Here is a 21,071-nt window from a genome sequence, read left to right as displayed (position 1 = left end):
AACAGACAGGCTCAGCTGAGTTCGGTTGCTTCACCCTAATATTAACCAGCAGTTGTGCTTCAGCCCTCACCACTACCACTAACCTTCTGGTTCTCAGATCTGTAACCACTGAAACAATATCTACCTATGTTGTCAGACCCACTCACGAAAATATTTGTAAAACCCTAAGAACCGGACGAAATGAGTTGTTTTTATTTGTTTTAAGGGAAAAAGGGTTGAATATTAGCCATGAAAAGGAACGAAATTGGGTCACTTGTAGACATATGGATGGACCTATAGTCTGTCATACAGAGTGAGGTGAGCCAGAAAGAGAAAAACAAGTATCGTATATTAACGCATGTATGTGGAATCTAGAAAAATGGTACAGATGAACCTATTTCCAGGGCAGGAATAGAGATGTAGACATAGGGAACGGACATGTGGACACAGTAGAGGAAGAGGAGGGTGGGATGAATTGGGAGATTAGGACAGACATATATACACTACCATGCATAAAATAGATAGCTAGTGGGAACAAGCTATAAAGCACAGGAAGCTCAGCTCAGTGCTCTGTGACGACCTAGATAGGTGGGATGCGGGGTGGGGTGGGAGGGAGGTCCAAGAGGGAGGGGATATATGTACAATGAAGCTGATTTACTTCATTGTACAGCAGAAACTAACAAAACATTGTAAAGCAATTAGACTCCAATTAAAAAAGAAAGTGAATAGTACTTGGTCAGAGCAACAGATTTCTTCCCAATATATAATTTAATATTAGACATAAATAAAAATCAATTTTATCATTAAAAAAAAGCACATGTATCACATTTTTCCTTATCCACATCTTTTTAGAAAAGGCAGTGTGGCCAAGTGGCTTTGCAGTCAACACGGACTGAAGATGAAACCTTGGGGATAATCCCTACCTTTTCCAAGACTCAGCTTTCTCTTGTATAAAACAGTTAATGGACTCACAGCCATGCTACCAGCATTAAATGCGATACACATGCCAATCACAGTGCATGAAGCAGGCCCTCAAAAGGGAGCATTTGCTTTTTCATTCACAATTCATGCATTCATTTAGTAAAATTCCACAACAAATCATTTAAATGCTTCTAGGAAGCATTTTCCCCACATCAAAGTTGTTAGAAGGGAAACTCCTCTTCCCCAATCCTTTGGTTTCCAAGAGAAGGGATTTTTTTGTCTTAAATGTTTCAAATTCTTCTTGTCTTATTTCATAAATGGTTCAGAACCCAAGAAAAGATAGAAGGGTCATTTACTGCACACCATCTCCCACCCCCCTGAAATGTGCCAAAAACCATTAAAGACAAAACACAATGTGAAGAACAAGTTAACAGTGAAATATTAATACTTTTGGTCGGACCAAGTGGCAGTGGCCTGCGTTGTGCAATACCCTGGACTTTTACACTTGGGCAGCTGGCCCTTAACGACCACAACCTGGGCTGGCAGTTCCAGGACAGCCATGTGGGATTTCCACCTTGGTAGGTCATGCAGCGTACAGAAGCGCGATCCAAAGACAAGCAGCTATTTTTATACAGTTGGCTGCCGCTGGGCCTTAAGCAAATGGCAAGTGAGCCCTGAAGGCCTGGCTCAGCCCTTGAGCTTGGACCCAGGCTCGGCACAAGTTCAGGCTCTGTGATGCAGGCTGCTGTGGCTTGCCCTTGAGCAATACAGCATGGCTTTGACCTAAGTAGGCACAGAGAAGGCTGTGAAAGAAAGGGTGTTGCAGTGGAAAACAGTACAGTGGTTCCTCAAAAATTTAAACACAGAATTACAATATCCAGCAGTTCCACTTCTGGGTTTACACCCAAAAGTGACAAGAGGGGTTTGAACAGGTATTTGTACACCTATATTCACAGCAGCATTACACACAGTAGCCAAATGGAAACATTCCGAAATCCACTGATGGATGAATGAATAAACAAAACACGGGATATATACACAGTGGAATATTATTCAGCCTTAAAAGGGAAGGGAGGACTTCCCTGGTGGCACAGTGGTTAAGAATCTGCCTGCCAATGCAGGGGACAGGGGTTTGAGCCCTGGTCTGGGAAGATTCCACATGCCGCAGAGCAACTAAGCCTGTGCACCACAACTACTGAGCCTGCGCTCTAGAGCCCACGAGCCACAACTACTGAGCCCGCATGCCACAACTCCTGAAGCCCGTGCACCTAGAGCCCGTGCTGCACAACAAGAGAAGCCACCACAATGAGAAGCCTGCACACCACAACAAAGAGTAGCCCACACTCTCCGCAACTAGAGAAAAGCCCACGCACAGCAATGAAAACCCAATGCAGCCAAAAATTAATTAATTAATTTTTTTAAAAAAAGGGAAGGGAATTCTGACACCTGCTACAACATGGAGGAACCTTGAAGACACTGAGCTAAGTGAAATACGTCGGTCACAAAAGGACAAATACTGTATGAGTCCATGTATGAGGGGACCTAGAATATTCAAATTCATAGAGACAGAAAGTAGAATAATGTTTACTAGGGGCTGAGAGGAGGGGGTAATGAGGAATCACTGCCTAATGGGGGACAGAGTTTCAGTTTGGGCAGACGAAAAAGTTCTGGAAGTGGACGGGGGTCATGGCGGCGTGGCACTGTGAGTATAATTAATGCCACTGAACTGTACACTTTAAAACGGTTAAAATGGTAAATTCTGTGTTATGCATATTTTACCACAAGAAAAGAAAAGGGAAAGGGCGGGGGAAGGAAAAACAAAACCAAAACAAAATGGTGTCCCAGTCAGGGCTCTCCTCAAAATAGAGAGAGCTTCCAGAATACTATCTGGTGCTTCTATAGCCCGATCTTGAAGAAACTGTGTTGGGTCCAACTCCAGGCAGGCAATATAGACAGGCTGCTCCAAATTCTGTTCCTTTTTATGCCTTACCTTTATGGATACGAGTCGGAACTGTGAGAAGGTTTATTTTAAATTCATGTGGTTGGTCCACAGACTCAAGAGTTCCCCTCCAACTCCCTGGCCCTACAGCTATTAATCACCTAAATGCTAACTGCTGCTTCAGATTTTCAAGATCCAAAGTGGAAGATACATAGATGGGGGCAGATTTTATAAATAAAGAAGCAATAAGGATAACCTTATTAAAGAGATATGCTGTCATCTTGGGTTGAGTCAGAAAAGCAATTTGACAAAATTATTGTATGCACGAAGAAGGCAACCACTAAGGGCTGTCCTTGGAACGATTAGGCTCATTCTGGAAATCAGAAAGGTGCTAGAAGCTTAGAGAAATGCTCTCTCATCTTCCTATCAGGACAAGAGGAACAAAAACAAAACAAAAAAAAAAAGCAAGGCAGGTTGATGAAACACGAGGGAGAGAGGGCCACCCTTTGGAGAAAGGTTGACATCTTGGGGAATAACTGGACAGAGCTGCAACAGAAAAGGAGACCTTGACACCCGGTTCAACAGACAGAGACAGGGACAGCCTGGAGTCTAACTCAAGGGAGGGAGCAATATCTTTGTGCTTGTTTGAGCCTTAAAAAAAAAAAAACCTCTAATAAAGGAAGACAAGCAAGATCTCAGAGGACTGGAATTGCTCCTCCTAGAGGAACCAAGATTCAGTTCTAGGAACTGTGGAGAAACACACTTCTAAAGCCAGGTACAAAACCCATAGTGAGAGCAACTGAGGACCTACCTTCATCTCCAAAGACTGACACAGCTCTACCAAGGGTTACACAAACTCTGGACAGGCTGTGAGGGGTGGGGGTAGCAGCGGAGATCGGAGATCAGACGAAGATGCTGGAGCACAGCAGGTGGAGGGACTGTCACTGCCTGTGCCCTGAGGGAACACACTTGCAAAGTTTATGGAATTAGGACTCAGTCTAAAAGAAGGCACAGCATCGAGGAAACCTATTAAAGGGGAACCAGGGAGAACAAGACAGACTGATGCCAGCCCTAAATTAGATGCTGGTCTATTGGGAGAATGTCTCCAATGTAAGAGCACCCAATGCAGGGAAGAGAAGAAGATTCGGCAGACCCAAAACTTAGCAACTGTATCTCTCTTGCTTTGGGAGAACTCACAAGAAAATATCTAGAGGAACACCTAGAGGAAAAAGTAGATTTAGACCAAAAAGGAAAGAAAAAGGTCTAAAAAAAAAAGGAATGCATCAATTCCAGCAAACAGCAGTAGCTTACAAGCATTAGGGAAAAAGAGACCAGCAAAAGCAGCTGGTTAAACAGCAAGAAACTCATCTAAGCCTCCCTGACAGGAAAAGGGGACAGGAAGAGACCAGCACATCCTGCAGGCAGAACACAGCCTACAGACAAAGAAGGGCACACGCACAAGCTGGAGGAGACAGCGCGGGGCTCGGGGGCCAGGAGCTACCCACACTGGGCCCCAAGCTCCCTGAGTGTCAACAGCAGTTCCCCGCCAGGAATCTGCTGCGAACAAGCTCCACTTGAAACAAGCAGGACGAAAAGGGAAAAACCTTCCCAAAGAAGCAGGTTCCAGAAGCCTCTATGAGCTCCTGGTAACAGTTAACGGAAACCACATCACAAACAGGTCTCAAAGTCCCCACCCACAGATGCTCCATCCCTTAACAGAGCGGGGACACCACTCAGCACAGGAGTGCCAGAAACAAGGGCTCCCTGCAAAAAGGAGAGGACAGACACACCTGGTGACTGGACTGCACCACCACAAGGCTCTGACTGTGAGCACAGACCCGAGAATCTGAGCATCTCGGTGTCACTTCCGAAGAGAGGAGGTGGCTCCTCCCCAAATTCGCCTCCAGACAGGCAATCTCTGCCCATCGAGTTTAAGGGCGCAGGTCTTGGCCTCAGAACTGGCATGAGCTGAGGCTGAAACCAAGGTGATGGTTTCAGCCCTCCATCCCTCTCTTTGGCAAAGATGAAGTACTGGGAACAATTCTGCTCAAAATTAGCGCCTTGAGGGCTGGGGGGCATGTTCTCCAAACTTGGTGGATGTAAGGTTGATAATCTAATATTCCTGTGTGTCTTGTTAAGATTCTAGATTCGGGCTTCCCTGGTGGCACAGTGGTTAAGAATCTGCCTGCCAATGCAGGGGACACGGGTTCGAGCCCTGGTCCAGGAAGATTCCACATGCCGTGGAGCAACTAAGCCCGTGCGCCACAACTACTGAGCCCGCGTGCCACAACTACTGAAGCCCACGTGCCTAGAGCCCATGCTCCACAAGAGAAGCCACCACAATGAGAAGCCCACACACCACCATGAAGAGTAGCCCTCGCTCGCCATGACTAGAGAAAATCCGCATGCAGCAAAGAAGACCCAACACAGCCAGAAATAAAATAAATGAAATAAATAAATTTATTAAAAAAAAAAAAAAGATTCTAGACTCAAGCTCCACTTGAAACAAGCAGAGACAAGAGAGACTTAGTGTTGAACTACTGTAATTTCTGAGAAGCCCTGGGGAAGCCACGCACATCCTGGCGGGGGGCTTTCTGAGAAGCCCTGGGCAGGGGGCAGGGGGAGTTACCCCAGCTGCACACAGGCATGGAGAAGCTCTCTGGCTAAGACCAAAAAAAAAGGAATTAGGGAGGACTTCAAATTCTCTGCATGTTAACTCACAGGCCAACATAATTTGATATGGGGCTAGAACCTTGAACTTTCATGTCTTGCCAAGGATTGCTTCTCTGAATTTTAAATTTCTCCCTGAGAGTTTCATAATAGGAGAGGGTTTATATACAAAAATTTTTTAAGTGATAAATGCATTTTAGCTATGTGCCAGATACTAGGTTCTAAGCTTTTTACATGTATTCATTTATTCAATAACTATAGCACTCCTATGAGGTAGTGCTATTATCTGTTTTATAGATAAACTGAGACATAAAAGGGTTAGGTAACCTGGCTAAGACCTCTCAGGACCAAGACTTTTACCCAGGTGGCCTGGTTTTAGAATTCACTTTCTTATTCACTTCACTATACAGTTCTGTGATGGGGCATCCTTATAAGGCTGGGTTGGTTTTTTTTTTTTGGAATATCTTAATTCTGTTATTTGATCCCCTTTCAAAGCTCTGGTAAGCTTTATTGGATACTTGAAAAGAATTTGGGATGGGAAACAGATGAGGATATGAACTTCAGACCTGGGGCATAGTGTGGCTTTGGAGCAGATTATTGATGAATTATTATAATGTATCTCAGAGCTTTCCAGGGGAAAACTCAACTGTGCATCCCAGCGGTCCACAGAGGATCGAAAAAGCAGGGCTGGTACCAGTGGGAGAAGGAACAGGCTCAGGAAGGCAGGAGCACGGCCACGGGAAGTCTGCTCACCTCCGTGCAGAGAGGGAGGGCCATGGGCTTAACAACGGGTAAGCCCAAAGGGTCAAAAGTCCAAAACTGAGGAGCGGTATTAGCAAAGTAAACACTAAACACTAAATATTCCTGATACTGCTGTTCCTTTGCCCCAAGCCTTCCTCTCCCCTCAAGGTAGAGGCAGTTGCCTATTAGTGAGCCACAGACAATGACCTTGTACTGCAGGCAGGGTGACAGGGCAGGGGCTATTGGACGAGTTGGTTTCTTTTCTCCTTCTCTCTACATCCTGGGTAAGGGTGTTTGTCCTTGATTCAAACATCCCTTCCATAAGAGGAAATGCAGATGGTCAACAGGCACGTGAAAAGATGAATGCTAATCATCAGGGAAATGGAAGTCAAAACCACAATGAGATTTCACCTCACACCTGACAGAATGGCTATCCTCAAAAAGAGCACAAATAACAAATGCTGGTGACCATGTGGAGAAAAGGGAACCCTGGTACACTGGTGGTGGGAATGTAAATTGGTGCAGCCACTGTGGAAAATAGTATGGAGGTTTCTCAAAAAACTAAAAAAAGAACTACCACATGACCCAGCAATTCCACTCCTGGGTATATATCCGAAAAATACAGAAACACTAATTTGAAAAGATACATGCACCCCAATGTTCATAGCAGTTTTATTTACAATTGTCAAAATACGGAAGCAACCTAACTGTCCAACAACAGATGAATGGAAATGGATAAAGAAGATGTGGTATATATATACAATGGAATACTACTCAGTCATGAAGAAGAATGAAATTTTGCTGTTTGCAACAATATGGATGGACTTGGGGGGTATTACGCTAAGTGAAGTAAGTCAGACAGAGAAAGACAAATACTGTAATGATTTCACTTATCTGAAACACAAAACAAACTAGTAAATGAAACAAAAAAAGAAGCAGACTCACAGATATAGAGAACAAACTAGTGGTTACCAGTGGGGAGAGGAAAGAGGGGAGGGGCAAGACAGAGGTAGGGGATTAAGAGGCATAAACTATCATGTGTAAAATAAGCTACAAGGGTACATTGTGCAACACAGGGAATACAGCCAATATTTTATAATAAGTATAAATGGAGTATAACCTTTAAAAATTGTGAGTCACTATATTGTACACCTGTAACTTATGTAATGTTGCACATCAACTATACTTCAACTAAAAAAAAAAGTCCCTTCCAATGGGCCACACCATGGTCTACCTGGGGGCCGGGAGTTAGCAACTCTGACCCTCTTACGTCAGCTGACACAGGAGAATGTGGCTTCTCAGTAATATAAATTTAGTTTTCTAGCTTCTGATTCTTATATATCCACCAGTTCAGAACCTGAGGAAGAGAGGTGCTATTTATTTACTGGGCATGTTCAAGTCTTCTAACAAAAGTTTCTAGAATATCCTAATATAGTGAATGTTGGCAGAATTAAAATTCCTTGCTTTTTAAGGTCATTTATTCAATTCTCAATCATTTATTTACTATGTGTTCCGTGGCGAGGCTCTGTGCTAGGTGATAAGAAAACAAATACTGGTTAGGACATGATTCCTGCTCTTTAAGGAGCTTATAATCTTAGTAAAGGAAAACACATACACAGAAACAAAAGCTTTTGCATACTATCCTTGCTAAGACAGGGGTCTCTCAGGGCTTTCAGTAAGGAACTAGTCAATTCTCCAGGAGGCAAAAAAGGGACTAAGCAAGTGCTGAGTTAAAAAGAGGGGCCGAGGGCTTCCCTGGTGGCACAGTGGTTAAGAATCTGCCTGCCAATGCAGGGGACACGGGTTCGAGCCCTGGTGCAGGAAGATCCCACATGTCGCGGAGCGACTAAGCCCGTGCACCACAACTACTGAGCCTGAGCTCTAGAGCCCATGAGCCACAACTCTTGAGCCCACGCACCTAGAGCCCATGCTCCACAACAAGAGAAGCCACAGCGATGAGAACCCCATGCACCCCAACAAAGAGTAGCCCCCGCTCGCAGCAACTAGAGAAAGCCCGTGCGCAGTAATGAAGACCCAACGCAGCCAAAAATAAATAAATAAACAAAATTTTTTTTAAAAAAATGGAGGGGCCAAGAAACTGTTCTCTCCTGGAACACTGTTCTGTCCTGCCAAGAGAGGAGAGATTTGAGAGAAGCAAACGGGGCTGATGGGGGGAGGAGACTTTGCGGGCTGGGGGGTTTGGGGGGCAGGGGGAAGCCGAGGAAAGGGGAACAGCCCCACCCCTGGGTACCTCTTGCGGCTTCACCAAGCTTCCTTCCTGTCTCCCATTCACCGGCCCTCTATCTCTTCCCAAACTCCCACGCCACTGAATCATTCTCACTGGAGGCTCCAGTGCAAAAAAAGAAAAAATTTTAAATTTAAGCAATTTCCTTGTTTTAAAAGCTGCATTCAGAGGCAGGTAGGTAACGGCATATATTTTCCTAACATACAGTAATAACTCTCCAGAGTCTGACAGACTAACATTTTTATGTTAAAAAAGGTAACTTTTATCAGGCAAATAAATGTTATTAAATACGTTATGTTCCCACCCAGATTTGTAGGAATTCTTAGCTATCTCACCCAGAAAATCTGTGTATTTCATTTAACTTATCCTGTAAGACATCAGGAAAACAGGGCAGCCAGCCACAGCGGCCTTTAACCTTTCCCTGTTTTTATTTTCCATTTCCAGATCCTCGTTCAGACTTCTGCAACTCATTTGTTACTGAGAAACCTGCCCCTTTCCATTTCTCCTCTGTCGAACTGTGATTGGAAACGTTCCTTGTCCTCCTCCCCACACTGACTTTATAGCTTCCCTTCCAGACCACCGCACTTACTCGACAGGGATCAGCACCTAGGAGGCGAATCCCCGGACAGCAACGTGGGGCACGTTCCCCGAGCCTGGCCGGCACCAGGCTCCACGCAGGCTGGCACCACAGGCCTCACCAACACCTGTCCCGGGCGGGCAGGCACAGGGCCTGACAGCAGCGTGCCAAAGCCAGGCTGTGCCAGTCTTAAAAGGGTAGCAACTCCTGGTCTGAAGTGTATCAGACATCACACACAATCCCCAGAAATAAGCTCTCCTTTACACAATCAGGTAACAGGATACTGTAGACACTCTGAAAAGTTCAGAAAGGAGGTGACAGAATATTCTTCCTGGTCACCTATGTTGAGTGTGACTGTGGTCTTGGGGGTTATTTCTAATTTTTTACTTCTCTGGTTTCCTGTGTTTTCTTATAATTACACTGTAATTTTTTATCGTCACAATCTCCTTTTGAGAGAATTCAATACTATGATACTATGTTAGGACACACAGATCCACTGTTACTTCATGGGAACTGTGTGTCATCGGCTTTCCTCTAATTTAAAGCCTCTCTGTGTTTCCCATATTGCCTTATAATTCCACCTTTAACAATAAATATTATTTTACAGTGATTCCAATAATAATAATTTAAGTTCTTTTAACTCTCTGAGACAAGGTTATTGCTATAGTGACCCTATATGCCAGATTCTGAAAGAATGACAATTTCCAATATTCTGTTTTGCCCAAATAAACCACTGAAACATTCCTCAAATCTCAATGGCTTGGATCCAAAACAACACTAAAGAAAACGTTAAAAAATAAAACTTCTTACTTTTTCATGAGCCTAACACAACTCTATTTACATATTACATCCCACCATATACTTTACAATTACAATCACAGAGTACAGTCTAGCTTATAATCTACTATTCGCTTGTCAGACATTTCTACATAAGTATCATAATTGTAACTTGCAAGAACTACTTAATATTCTACTATGCTGATATACTTAAATTTATCAAATCCTTTTTCCACTGTTGAGCCTTTAGGCTGTTTCTACTGTTTTTGCCATTATAAAAATGCTGCCAAAAAATTTTTTTTTGCATATATCTTTCCTGGAACATGAATTACAAAGTCAACAATATGAAAATCATTACCTGGGGAAAAATTTAAAGCATACTGAGCCGGGACTGCCAATCCCAGCTCTGTCCTCAACCTCCACCAAGTAACCTAAACTCTAAGACCATTCTACAATTTCTAAAATAAGAATTATACCACCTGCCCTGGTAGTAAATCTGTTGAAGGTCATCTGGTTGATGTGGTGAAAAGGTGAAGTTAGACAAATCTTAGATATTACGACTGGAGATATGCTATTTGGGGCTCTTAACTTGGGTGCCCACTGACTCATCTACCTATGAAAAGCTCTGGGGCTGCCCTCAATGTACCAAACACTAAGGTGATACTGAGATTATGAAAATGAAAAAGAAACAGGCCTGGGCCTAGAGAGCCTCATGGAAGAGCAGCAGAGGGAGACAGCCCGGGACACTAAATGTTAAAGCAGCTTTGAACCAAGCGTCGTGGGACCAGAGCAGAGACTGGCCTGGGAACCTGGAGAGGAGGTGATATCCGAACTGGGTCTCAGAGGACAGAATTAGAAGTAATTCTGGAGTCAGAACAGGGGAAAAGCCTATGAAGGGGAGACAGTCTGTACAAAGGGATGGCACGGTCTGGCAGTGATGGGAGGTTTGTGAGCCCAGAGATGAGAAGAGCAGGGTGGTACCCCGAGGCTGGAGAAGAAGCTGGACCCAGGAGACGAAGGACCTTGTAGGCCAAGCTAGGGTGCTTGGGCTGGATCCTGCAAACAACAGGGACCCAGCAGTGTAGTGACCAGGGAAATAACGAATAGTTTTGTTTAAGAAGACATCACCAGCATGCGCAGCAGGTGCACTGGAGGGGAGAAAGCCTGACTGGGGGATAATCCAGGTGCCAAATGATGACAGGACTGCAACAAAAGCAGAGGGTCCTCAGATTCTCACTTAAACCCACTGTCATAGTGACGTCTTGTCTGCTAGGAATGCTCACTCCATAAACGTCAAAACAAATGAAAAAGAAGGACTAAGTGAAAAGGCAACTTAATTCCTCATGTCTGCCCCCTTCTTCCCCAGAGCAGACACGCATGTGCAGCAGAGAGGCCGCAATGCACACCCTCCTCTCACTGAACTCAGCCCCTGCTAGAGAACTCCCAGCCAGCACGAATTTAGACAGAAGACGAATCACACAAACACTCTTGGCTTCAGCAGAAGAGAGTGAGCCATTTAATCCAGTTCGACTGAGCAGGAAAAATGCAAAAGTAAGATATGAGTGGACACACACAAAAAGGACTGGAATGAGCTCATACTACAAAAAAACTGAGATAACCTAACAATTTTTTCACGGGCACCCTAGTTTATTTCATAAGAGGGACACTTTTTTTTTTGTTATTCCAAAAAACAAACTGAGATCTTGAACCAATTACAATCTACATGACATTATAAATGTTCACATTGCTTTCCCCCCTATTCATAGAAATAAGATCAAATAAAATGGACATATTTCATCTGACCATTTTCCCTAAAAGTATGCTCTTTCAGAAAAGGAGGATGAAATATCAAACAATGCCCTTTTCAGGGCGCTTTAGTAAAGTTATACTCTGTGACCTGGGGTTGGGCTCTGTCCTGGGGCTTTACAGGTGTTCATTTAACGATCCAACGAGAGACAAGTGAGCTCAGTGGAAGGAGCACAGGCTTGGAAAAAGACAGACAGAGGGAGGAAATTGGCTTTTGACCCTCATGGAAGTACTTAATTTTTCCTCCAGTTTGTATACCTAAAGTAAATCCATGGTTTTTTTCTTACTAGCATTATTTAAATTTGATTTTGTCATAGTTAACTGAATCTTTTAGCAGCTCAGGAGACAAAACCAAGTGCTGCCACAGTCCCTCTGTGTGAGGTATCATGTGGTAAGCTGCAAGGGTAAGTGAGCAAAAGTGTTCTGATTACATAAATTTCTAGTTGCTACCTTAGGAAGCAATTTTAAGTATGTGTGAGCAAAGGCCAGTGGCAATCCCTGTATCTGAAAGACTCAGGACATATTCATTTCTGCCTAAACCTTCTCACTCTTTAGCTTTCTACCAGATGCACTTTCCAGCTCTGTCCTGGAGAAGATTCAGTCATGAGCACTCCTTCCCCCACCCTCCTTCCCCGTTGAGAGAAGGGACCTCTTGAACTCAGCACCCACCCCAGATTATGGGTTCTGGACCACAGGCAAAAGGTAGACAAAAACACGGGACAGAAAGAATATCAAAATAAAGATACTCCTTTCTGGAAAAGGACAGCCGGCAACCTTACAGCCACTTAAAACACAACTTGAACGCATTTTATGTGTGCAGTTTAAATGCAAAAATATTATAGTCAGGATTTTTTCTGAGGAATGCCATAATTATTTCTTAAGTCTAAATTTTGTAGGTTTTTGTTTTTCTTTCTAGGTGTAGTAAGCCTTGAAAAAAAGACTTTGAAGTTTCTTTTTCTAAATCACTGTAAAAATGAAAGAAATTTAAATAATTGCCTTTTAAGAAATATTTTTTGATATTTAGACCTCTCAATACTGGGTTCCAACAAAAGATCAGTCAAAAAAATTGAGTTTTACCTTCAAACTCTGAAATGTATTCTACATTGTCACGTCATAAGAGCAGGACACTGTGCTGTGTTCACTGCCCTATCATTTCCTGGAACATTCAAGAAATGATATCTAATAACTAACTGTTGACTGACTGATGGGGGGAGCTATGCTCAACAGGGGCAGCCTTAGACAGTGACTTGACTAAACTCATAGATCCCAGTATAAATGAAAATGGAGAGAATCTACCATTGGGAACAGAGCTGAAGCTGAGACAGTCCAGGAGGACGCCGAGACACTCCAATGGGGGAAGAACTGTCTTTTCAACAAATGGTACTGGGACTACTGGAAATGCATATGAAAAGAATGAACTTGGATCCCGAGCTCACACTATACACTAAAGTGAAGTAAAAATGGGTCACAGACCTCACTACAAGAGATGAACTATAAAACTCTTAGAAAAAAACACAGGAGTAAATCTTTACAACCTTAGGCCTTGTTAGATTTGACACTAAAAAAGCATAAGTGACCAAATAAAAAATAGGTGAACTGGACTTCATCAAAATTAAAAATAAAAAGACAACCTAAAGAATGGGAGAAAAATACATATAAATCATGTACCTGATGAAAGTCTACTATCTAGAATATATAAAGAACGCTTATATCTCAACAATAAAAAGACAAATAACCCAATTAAAAAATGGGCAAAGGATCTGAATAGACATTTCTCCAAAGAAGATATAAAAATTATCAAAAAGCACATGAAAAGATGCTCAACATCATTAGTGATTAAGGAAATGCAAATAAAAACCACATGAGGTATCACTTCACACCCACTAGGATGGCTATAAAAAACAAAACAACAACAAAAAAACAGAAAATAACAAGCCTTGGCAAAGTTGCAGAGAAACTGGAATCCTCACATATTGCTGGTGAGATTTAAAATGATACAACCACTTTAGAAAACAGTTTGACAATTCCTCAAAATGTGAGACACAGAATTACCATATGACCCAGCAAAATTCCACCCTTACATATACACCCAAGAGAATAGAAGACATACGTCCACACAAACTTGTCCATGAATGTTCACAGCGACATTATTCATAATAGCCAAAAAAACTAAAACAAATCAAAAAAATGAAACCAATTGATAAATGTTTAAACAAAATGTGGTATATGCCTATACAATATATCATTTGGCAATAAAAAGGAAGGAAAGACTGATAACATGGATGAAACTTGAAAACACTACGCTAAGTGAAAGAAGCCAATCACAAAAGACCACACAATTCATTTACATGAAATGTCCAAAATAGACAAATCTGTAGAGACAGAAAATAGAGTAATAGTTGCCAGGGACTAAGGCAAAGAAAATGTTCTAAAATTAGGCTGTGAGAGAGTGGTGAATGCTGCACAGCTCTGTGAGTATACTAACAACCAGTGGGGGGCACTTTAAGTGGGTGAATTTTGTTGTATGTGAATCATATCTCGATAAAGCTGTTAAATATAGATAAAAATGCAAAAAAGGAAAAAAGAAACAAAACAGAGTTTTGTACCAGCTAAAGCAGAAACAAGAAAAGCCAAGTCACCGCCGTGGGAGGGGGAGCTGGCCAAAACTCCCCTCAGCCCAAGTTCATGGGCCCCTCCAACGGCAGGCCCCGGGCTGGGCCGGGAAGATATGGAAAGCCAAGTCAGGTGGCCCCCGCTTGCTTTCGTGGGGCTTAAACTCCACGAGTGAAAGAGAGAGTGGCTAAGTAACCACACTATGTGGGCGTGGGATTATTTCACCGGATACGAGTCCTAAGGGGGAAGGAAGTCAGTTGTACTGCAGGCCAACCGAGGTCTGGAACTGAATGGGAGAGACAGCAAGATCCTTGGAGAACTCAGGATGAGAAAGGAAGGATGAAGTGAGGGTTAACTGTGAGAAAAGCTGGGGGAGGGGCGTCTGGGGAAATGGCAGGCACAGAGGTCCAGGGGCAGGAGGGGAAGAGGCAGTGTGAGCAGCGGAGGGAGGGAGGCGGGGGAGGGACAGCGCCAGACCGCACAAGGTCTTCCAGCCACGCGAAGGGTTCCGTTTAAGTCCTAAATCCTACAGGAATGCACGGAAAGCAGGTGACTGACGAGGTCCAACTTGCATTTTGGGGAAGAGGACTTGAAAGGGCCAAAGCAGACGCTGGCAGACCGGTTAAGGGGCTGCTAGAGTGGCCCAGATGAGGATGGCCTGGATGTGGGACAGGGCAGAGGGCACCACGGCAAGGACGGGATCTGCCAGGCAGAGTGGATGGCAGGCACGCTCTCATCACACCAAGGCCTCTGAGGCCCTTAATTCCACGTATCCTTAAATTAACAGCATTAACTAGGGTAATCTGAACACCCGCCTCGGTTTCAATGCTTTTATCACCACTAACATGGCACCAGGCACTCAAAGCTCTCAGTCACCAGAGAAACCTGGCCATTCCCAGTTGCCCCCCTCCCCCTGCTGAAGGACAGCCCCAAGATAAGGCTAAAAGTGCTCATAGGAAAAGCCCTCGCTGTCAGCACATGCAAATTAAACTTTCACTAGGCCTTCCAAGCCCTTACAAAATGCAGGTCAGATCACAGCAGTCTCCAGCCTAAAACCTTTCAATACAGTCCCACTGGTTTTAGAACTTAAACCAAATCCAAATTTGCAAATAAAAAGAAATCTTCCTTAAAATCCTGAGGAAGGGCTATTCCATTTTATAAAAAAATGGAAATAGTATGTTAAATCCCTAAGAATGACCTATTGGGTGGCAAAGCACCCAGACATTACATTACAGGTAAATTAATTTTGCTCCTCTCCCCACTGGAATGACAGCTCCATGGAGACAGAGGTGCCAGACTCATGCCTGGCCCAGAGCAGAGGCGCAGTGAGACTGATGGTGAAGGAAAGCCTGGGTACCATGACCTACAAGAAGTCTGAGCGGTGGGCTTTAGTTATTCATTAGAAAGAAAGGGTAGGTAAGGTGGTAAGCTTCATATGTTGGGTCAAGTGCTTTTGGAATTTCAAGTTATCCACAGTTGCAAGGAAATATAAATAATCGAAGGGAAAAAACGGCCAACCCTATAAGCGATTAATGAAATACGCATTAAAAGAATTTTAAGGTTCCATTATATACCTACTAAGACATTGAAAACATTTCTTTCCCCTGAGCCACACCCAGGCAGGACTCATGGCAGGAGGGTGGGGAGAGGGAAAGACGCTTGCAGGAATGTCATTACCAGTGACCAGGGAGGGTCTGGCTCCCTGAAAAGCACCCTGGCAAGATTAACAAGCCCTATAAAATGGTTCGTAGTCTTTAACTACAGAATCCTCTTTACAAAATACACCCCAAGGAAACAGGTAGTCCAAAAGAGAAATAAAGAAACCTGTAAAATATGTACACGGCCTAATGGTAAAAATAATGAAAAACTGGACACACTGCAAATGACCAACAACAGGACTAAGCAAACTATGTAATATCAACACCGTGGACTATACAGCAGTCAAAAAGAAGTATACGGATTCCACTGACACTTTACATACATACGTTTTTTCCATATGTACCAGGATTTTTTCCAAAAGTGGAACATGTTAAAATCCCACTTCTGACTAGGTAAAAAGGTCTGTCTGTGCTCTGTGTAAGACACATAAATGTGGAGGCTACAAAGTTTGGTATTTATCAGCATTCAAAATAAACGTCCTACTAAAATCACCTGTGTTTGTGAAAGCTGAACGCTCTGGACCTGTGGAAGCAGAAAGTAAGCATTTGGTAGCTGTTTTACAGACCCTTCTGCAGAGATTCTGCGAGTGCCAATGCCAGATACCTGCAGGAAAAAAAAAAAATCTATTACTTTTGAAACACATTTGACATAGTGCTGAAATACCTTCCCAAAGGAAATCTGTGTTCGTCAACTTGGCCGTCAAGACTATTAATCCAATTATTATATTTATCTTTGTCCTCCAAAAACAAAAATGCAACAAAAGTTGCTGTACTTAAGCTGAATGTTCCTCAATGCAGCAAATCTCTTCAGAAATAGACAACTTTTCTGATATGGGACCACAAGTTACATGAAATCCTGTAAGAATTAGCCACAAAAGTGATAGATCTTGGCACTTAAATGAAAGATGTCACAGATACTGCTTAAGATAAAGATTCCTGACTATTTCTGTGAACAACAACAGACTCCTCTCACTCCCTCCCCAGTGCTTTGCTAGAATAGGAAGCTCCCTGGGGACGGGCCCCCAAGCATGCAGTCCGTGTCCCCAGAGCAGAAACAGTCCTGAGCCCGGGAGAGGAGGAAGCAAAACCTCCAGGGGCTGCCCTCACAAGCTTCCTATTCCTGGACTGCTGGAGGTGAGCGTCGTGAGTTTTGAAACCCCATTATATTTTATACTAGAAAACCGTTCGATAGATTTCTCTGTTTTGTTCTGATACCCTTTCGAGATCCAAGGTGCATTCCAGCCACGCACTTTGCACGAAAGATGGCCACCTGGCCCGTGAGGCAGAGGAAGGAGGAGAGCTGGTGAGCTGGACATCAACTAAGCAGCCTTATATTTGAATGACATAAACTAGGTGGCAACATTTCCAAAAGGCTTTTCTTTAACATCCAAACTCCTTCATTACGTCAACAGCCAAATTATATGACCAACAGAAAAAGCTACTTACATGATAAGAAAGAACTCCATGTGAGGAGGTATTAATAAATAAAGAACTTTCAATGCTTCCTTCTTCAGTAGGTAAGAAAATAATTCTGAAGGACGTTTTCCCCATTGCTGGAATTACCTGAAAGAAAGCTACCTCATTAGCCACTTGGAATGGCCCCTCTTTGACAAACTGTCTTTCACAGACTTTCTTCTTGACAATTCCTGTTAACAGATATTTGCGTACTCTTGCACCCTTGATTTATGCATATCATGAATCCCCGAGAATGTCCAAACAGATCAACATCCAACAATCTAAGAGAAAATATCAAAGAACACACCGTGGACTTAGGGCAAGACAGATTTCACCCTGAGTGGACCCATGTGCCTCATACCTTTCCTTTACCCTCCTCTTCCTCCCGCATGTGTTCAAGGGCCTGTGTCTAACACACTTCCACCTCCACTTAAGTAAAGAGAACCACCGGTGTACTGACATGTTGCTACTTAGTAAAAGTCAGGGACAGCGTTTATCTGGACAGACTGTCATGATCAAAATACTGGGCTCCCCCTTACTCCACTTCTTGAGTCCCAGTATTAAAAAAAAATGGGGAGAGTAAGGAAAATAAACTCTAGTAGTAACCTGGATCTTCATTAAAAGTTAAAGACCTTTTAAAAGTTTAAAAATTAAAGTTAAATTGAATTACTAAAATTAAAACTTTTAGGGACTTCCCTGATGGTCCGGTGGTAAAGAATCCGCCTTCCAATGCAGGGGACGCGGGTTCAATCCCTGGTCGGGGAACTAAGATCCCACATGCCGCGGGGCAACTAAACCCGCACACCACAACTACTGAGCCCACGCACCACAACTACTGAGCCCACACACTACAATCAGAGGGAAGCCCGCGCACCGCAACGAACAGCTCCCGTACCACGACGAAGAGCCCGCTTGCCACAATGAAGACCCGACGCAGCCAAAAAAATAAATAAATTTTTTAAAAAATTAAATTAAATTAAAACTATTAGAAGATCATGCTTTTGAGCTCTGTGTTATGGTGCAAATTAGCTTCACAAGGAACCACTCACCCCCCTTAGGCCTGTATTTAGAAAAGAGTCCTAACCATCCTAGCACACTCGCCAGGTGAAGAGGTCACCACTGTAAACTTGTACTAGTTACTAAATGCTTCCGCACTGGTAGTCACTACGAGACAAGTAATATTAAGGTTCTTTAACTATGAAAAAGTCGTATTGAATACACATGCATTACTACCTAGTTTTAATTCATTAAACATTTTTCTTCCACATAGATAATCAAGAGCCACCAAAATTATGAATCTGAACAACTGAAAAAATAAATGCTAAAGCAAACACATAGAAAGAAAGAGTCTGGGTAGCAGAAAAAGGGGAGACAGGCAGCAGAAAGTGAAAAAACTACAGGCAAAGAAAGCAAGAAAAGCTGGCAGCCCACCACAGCACAGCTTCCAAGACGCGTCCACACTCACCCTGCAGTGAACGGGAGGCACATGGAAATGTCCCGCAGCTGTAAACACGGAATTCACCACGACCTCGCTCTCCCTGCTAGGGTTATACGCATAGAGAATCTTTGCTGCAGGGTGTCCCAGGAACCTAGGAGGGGAACAAGGAAATATCGCAAGGGATTGTATGGTTATAAACAAAATCATCCATCCATCCATATATACACTCTAAACCCAGAAAGCTGTTGATCTTTATTACAAAGTTAAAAGCAACAATCCTATTGTTAATAAAGCATTCTATCCACAACAGTCAAAAAAATTTTTTAATCCTTTCTTTTACAAGACACTCACGTCAACCCACAGTAGCACCCCACTGATTTTTGTATTAGAAGAATTCAACCCATCTAGGCCATTGAACGCTTGCAAAAAAACACCTAGGGGGAACTAGGTATCTGTCTGACATGGGTCTCTAATTCAAATGAGAATATGTTTAGATAAGAAACTGTACTCATAGAAAAAGCCAATCTTCTTAGGGTTCATTTTCTGAGTAATAAATTTAAAGATACTTTTGGGGGGAATGGATTTCAACTGGCAAAGAGACTGTATTAAGTCTTATAAAAGAAAACTTAATTGTTAAACACCATTCTTCCGAGAAAAATGAAAGCTCTGCAGCACTTTCTAGCTTTGGCTGTTATCCATTTAAATCATGAGTCTTTCCGAAAACTCTAATGAAAGCTTTGGCTCCTCCATCCACAAATATGCACACAAATGTGTTATACATACTTTCAAAACTTTCCATGACCCTCAGAGTTACGAATCTCTGCTCTTCAGCAAATACCCTAACTAATGGAAATCTTGATGTTGAATCTTTTCCGCAGAGCTCTCCATCTACAAGGTGGGCTCTGACAAAGGAACTGCAAGAGGAAAGGGGCCAGTTTCTAGCCCAGCTGCCTGGAACTACCTGCAATGTTCCCTCAAATCGTTTACTGTGATTGCTACTACCCAATATCAAATTCACTCTAGTTAAACCGTGTTGTGATAAATAGAGAGCCAGCAAAAATTTCACTGAAGTCATCTCTCCAGTTTTAACACCCTCAGTGGCAGAGACCCAAATAAACGGTTCTCTTTAGTATGGCCTAGAAATGAAACTATATTCTCAATACAGGGGAAAAAATCATCTACATTATGTTTGTGTTTCTCTGATTTTGTTCCAATTTCTCTTATATTAAAAACTAGGGGTTCACAGTTGAATATTAAAAAAAAGTGTGCTTTAGGAAAAATTAAGTGCATGCTGTTTCTCTTATATACAATAGGATTTCCAAAATACTGTATTAGTGCCATCAAATCCTTGGAATTTTTCTTTCAGCTCTTCCTTCTATTTTTAATCACAAGTCTTAGTTGAAGGCTTAGTATGTCCAATATGTATTTTAAAAGTCCTTAACAGCCAGTTACAAATAAAATATAATAAGTGTGATTAAAACTTTGATTTTTTTAGAGTGTTCTTAAATAAAACAACTAAAAATTTTTTATACTATCATAGCACCTCAGAAAGCCCTGTGTCAGGAGTACTAGGCTCACATCTGCCTTTTCCCTCAATTAAATTAAATAAATAAGAACTTCCACGATTTTAGGTTTTACGTGAAAAATATGAATCAATCAGCAAAGTTACTAATACTTATCCTCAAAGCTTTTGTTTCATTCACATAATTGGAATACAAGATTTTTAGTTTCAAAGGATACAAATGTCTCCCCGAGAAACACCTTAAAAAATAAGACCACAAAACTGCAATGTAACAGAGCCCAGTGGCTGTGTCCACCAGAAACCTCACCAGACCTAACAGAGAATGCTGGCTGAAACCTAGTCGCCACAGTACTATTTTTATCCTATTTTTTTTAAATTCTATTTTTAAAAGTATTATGAGGATAAGAATTTCCTTCACTAGTGACAACTGGAAGATACTCTATTAATTTAATACTACAAAAGAATGATTAAAATTTCTTATGAATGATTAGCACTTTTAATCTCAGGACCAGCAGAATATTAACCCTTAACATAAACCCTAAGAAGTAGGCAGAGGGCAACTGAATAACATGATCCTGATTCTGCATCCTAGAGGGAAACCAGAACTATGAGAAGGAATGAGGTTTGCTCAAGGTCAACGCCAAAATAAACAATAGCAAAACCTGACCTAGGGCAGTGAAGAAATGAGAACTCTCTGGTTAAAATGTGTATCTAATGCCTATGGATTAGA

General features: G+C 42.5%; 1 protein-coding gene across 8 annotated transcripts in view; it reads right to left on the bottom strand.

Moving 5' to 3' along the window:
- TMEM131L (transmembrane 131 like) overlaps positions 1-21,071 on the bottom strand; it is a 159,031-nt gene that overhangs the window by 64,212 nt on the left and 73,748 nt on the right. For 7 of the 8 annotated variants that reach the window (XM_082391494.1, XM_082391496.1, XM_082391499.1 and 4 more), the window contains exons 5-7: positions 18,847-18,970; positions 17,373-17,489; positions 16,420-16,530 (exon numbers count right to left, since the gene is read on the bottom strand). In XM_082391494.1, the coding sequence (XP_082247620.1) occupies positions 16,420-16,530; positions 17,373-17,489; positions 18,847-18,970 (352 nt within the window). The remainder of the gene's footprint in view (positions 1-16,419; positions 16,531-17,372; positions 17,490-18,846; positions 18,971-21,071) is intronic. The other variant, XM_082391498.1, reaches the window with a different exon arrangement.

Source organism: Balaenoptera borealis (genome assembly GCF_965194805.1).
Source record: "Balaenoptera borealis genome assembly, chromosome: 4".
In the NCBI taxonomy this organism is placed as follows: Eukaryota; Metazoa; Chordata; class Mammalia; order Artiodactyla; family Balaenopteridae; genus Balaenoptera; species Balaenoptera borealis.
The sequence above is the reverse complement of the archived record's forward strand: the minus strand, read 5'-3'. Positions and strand labels throughout refer to the sequence as shown.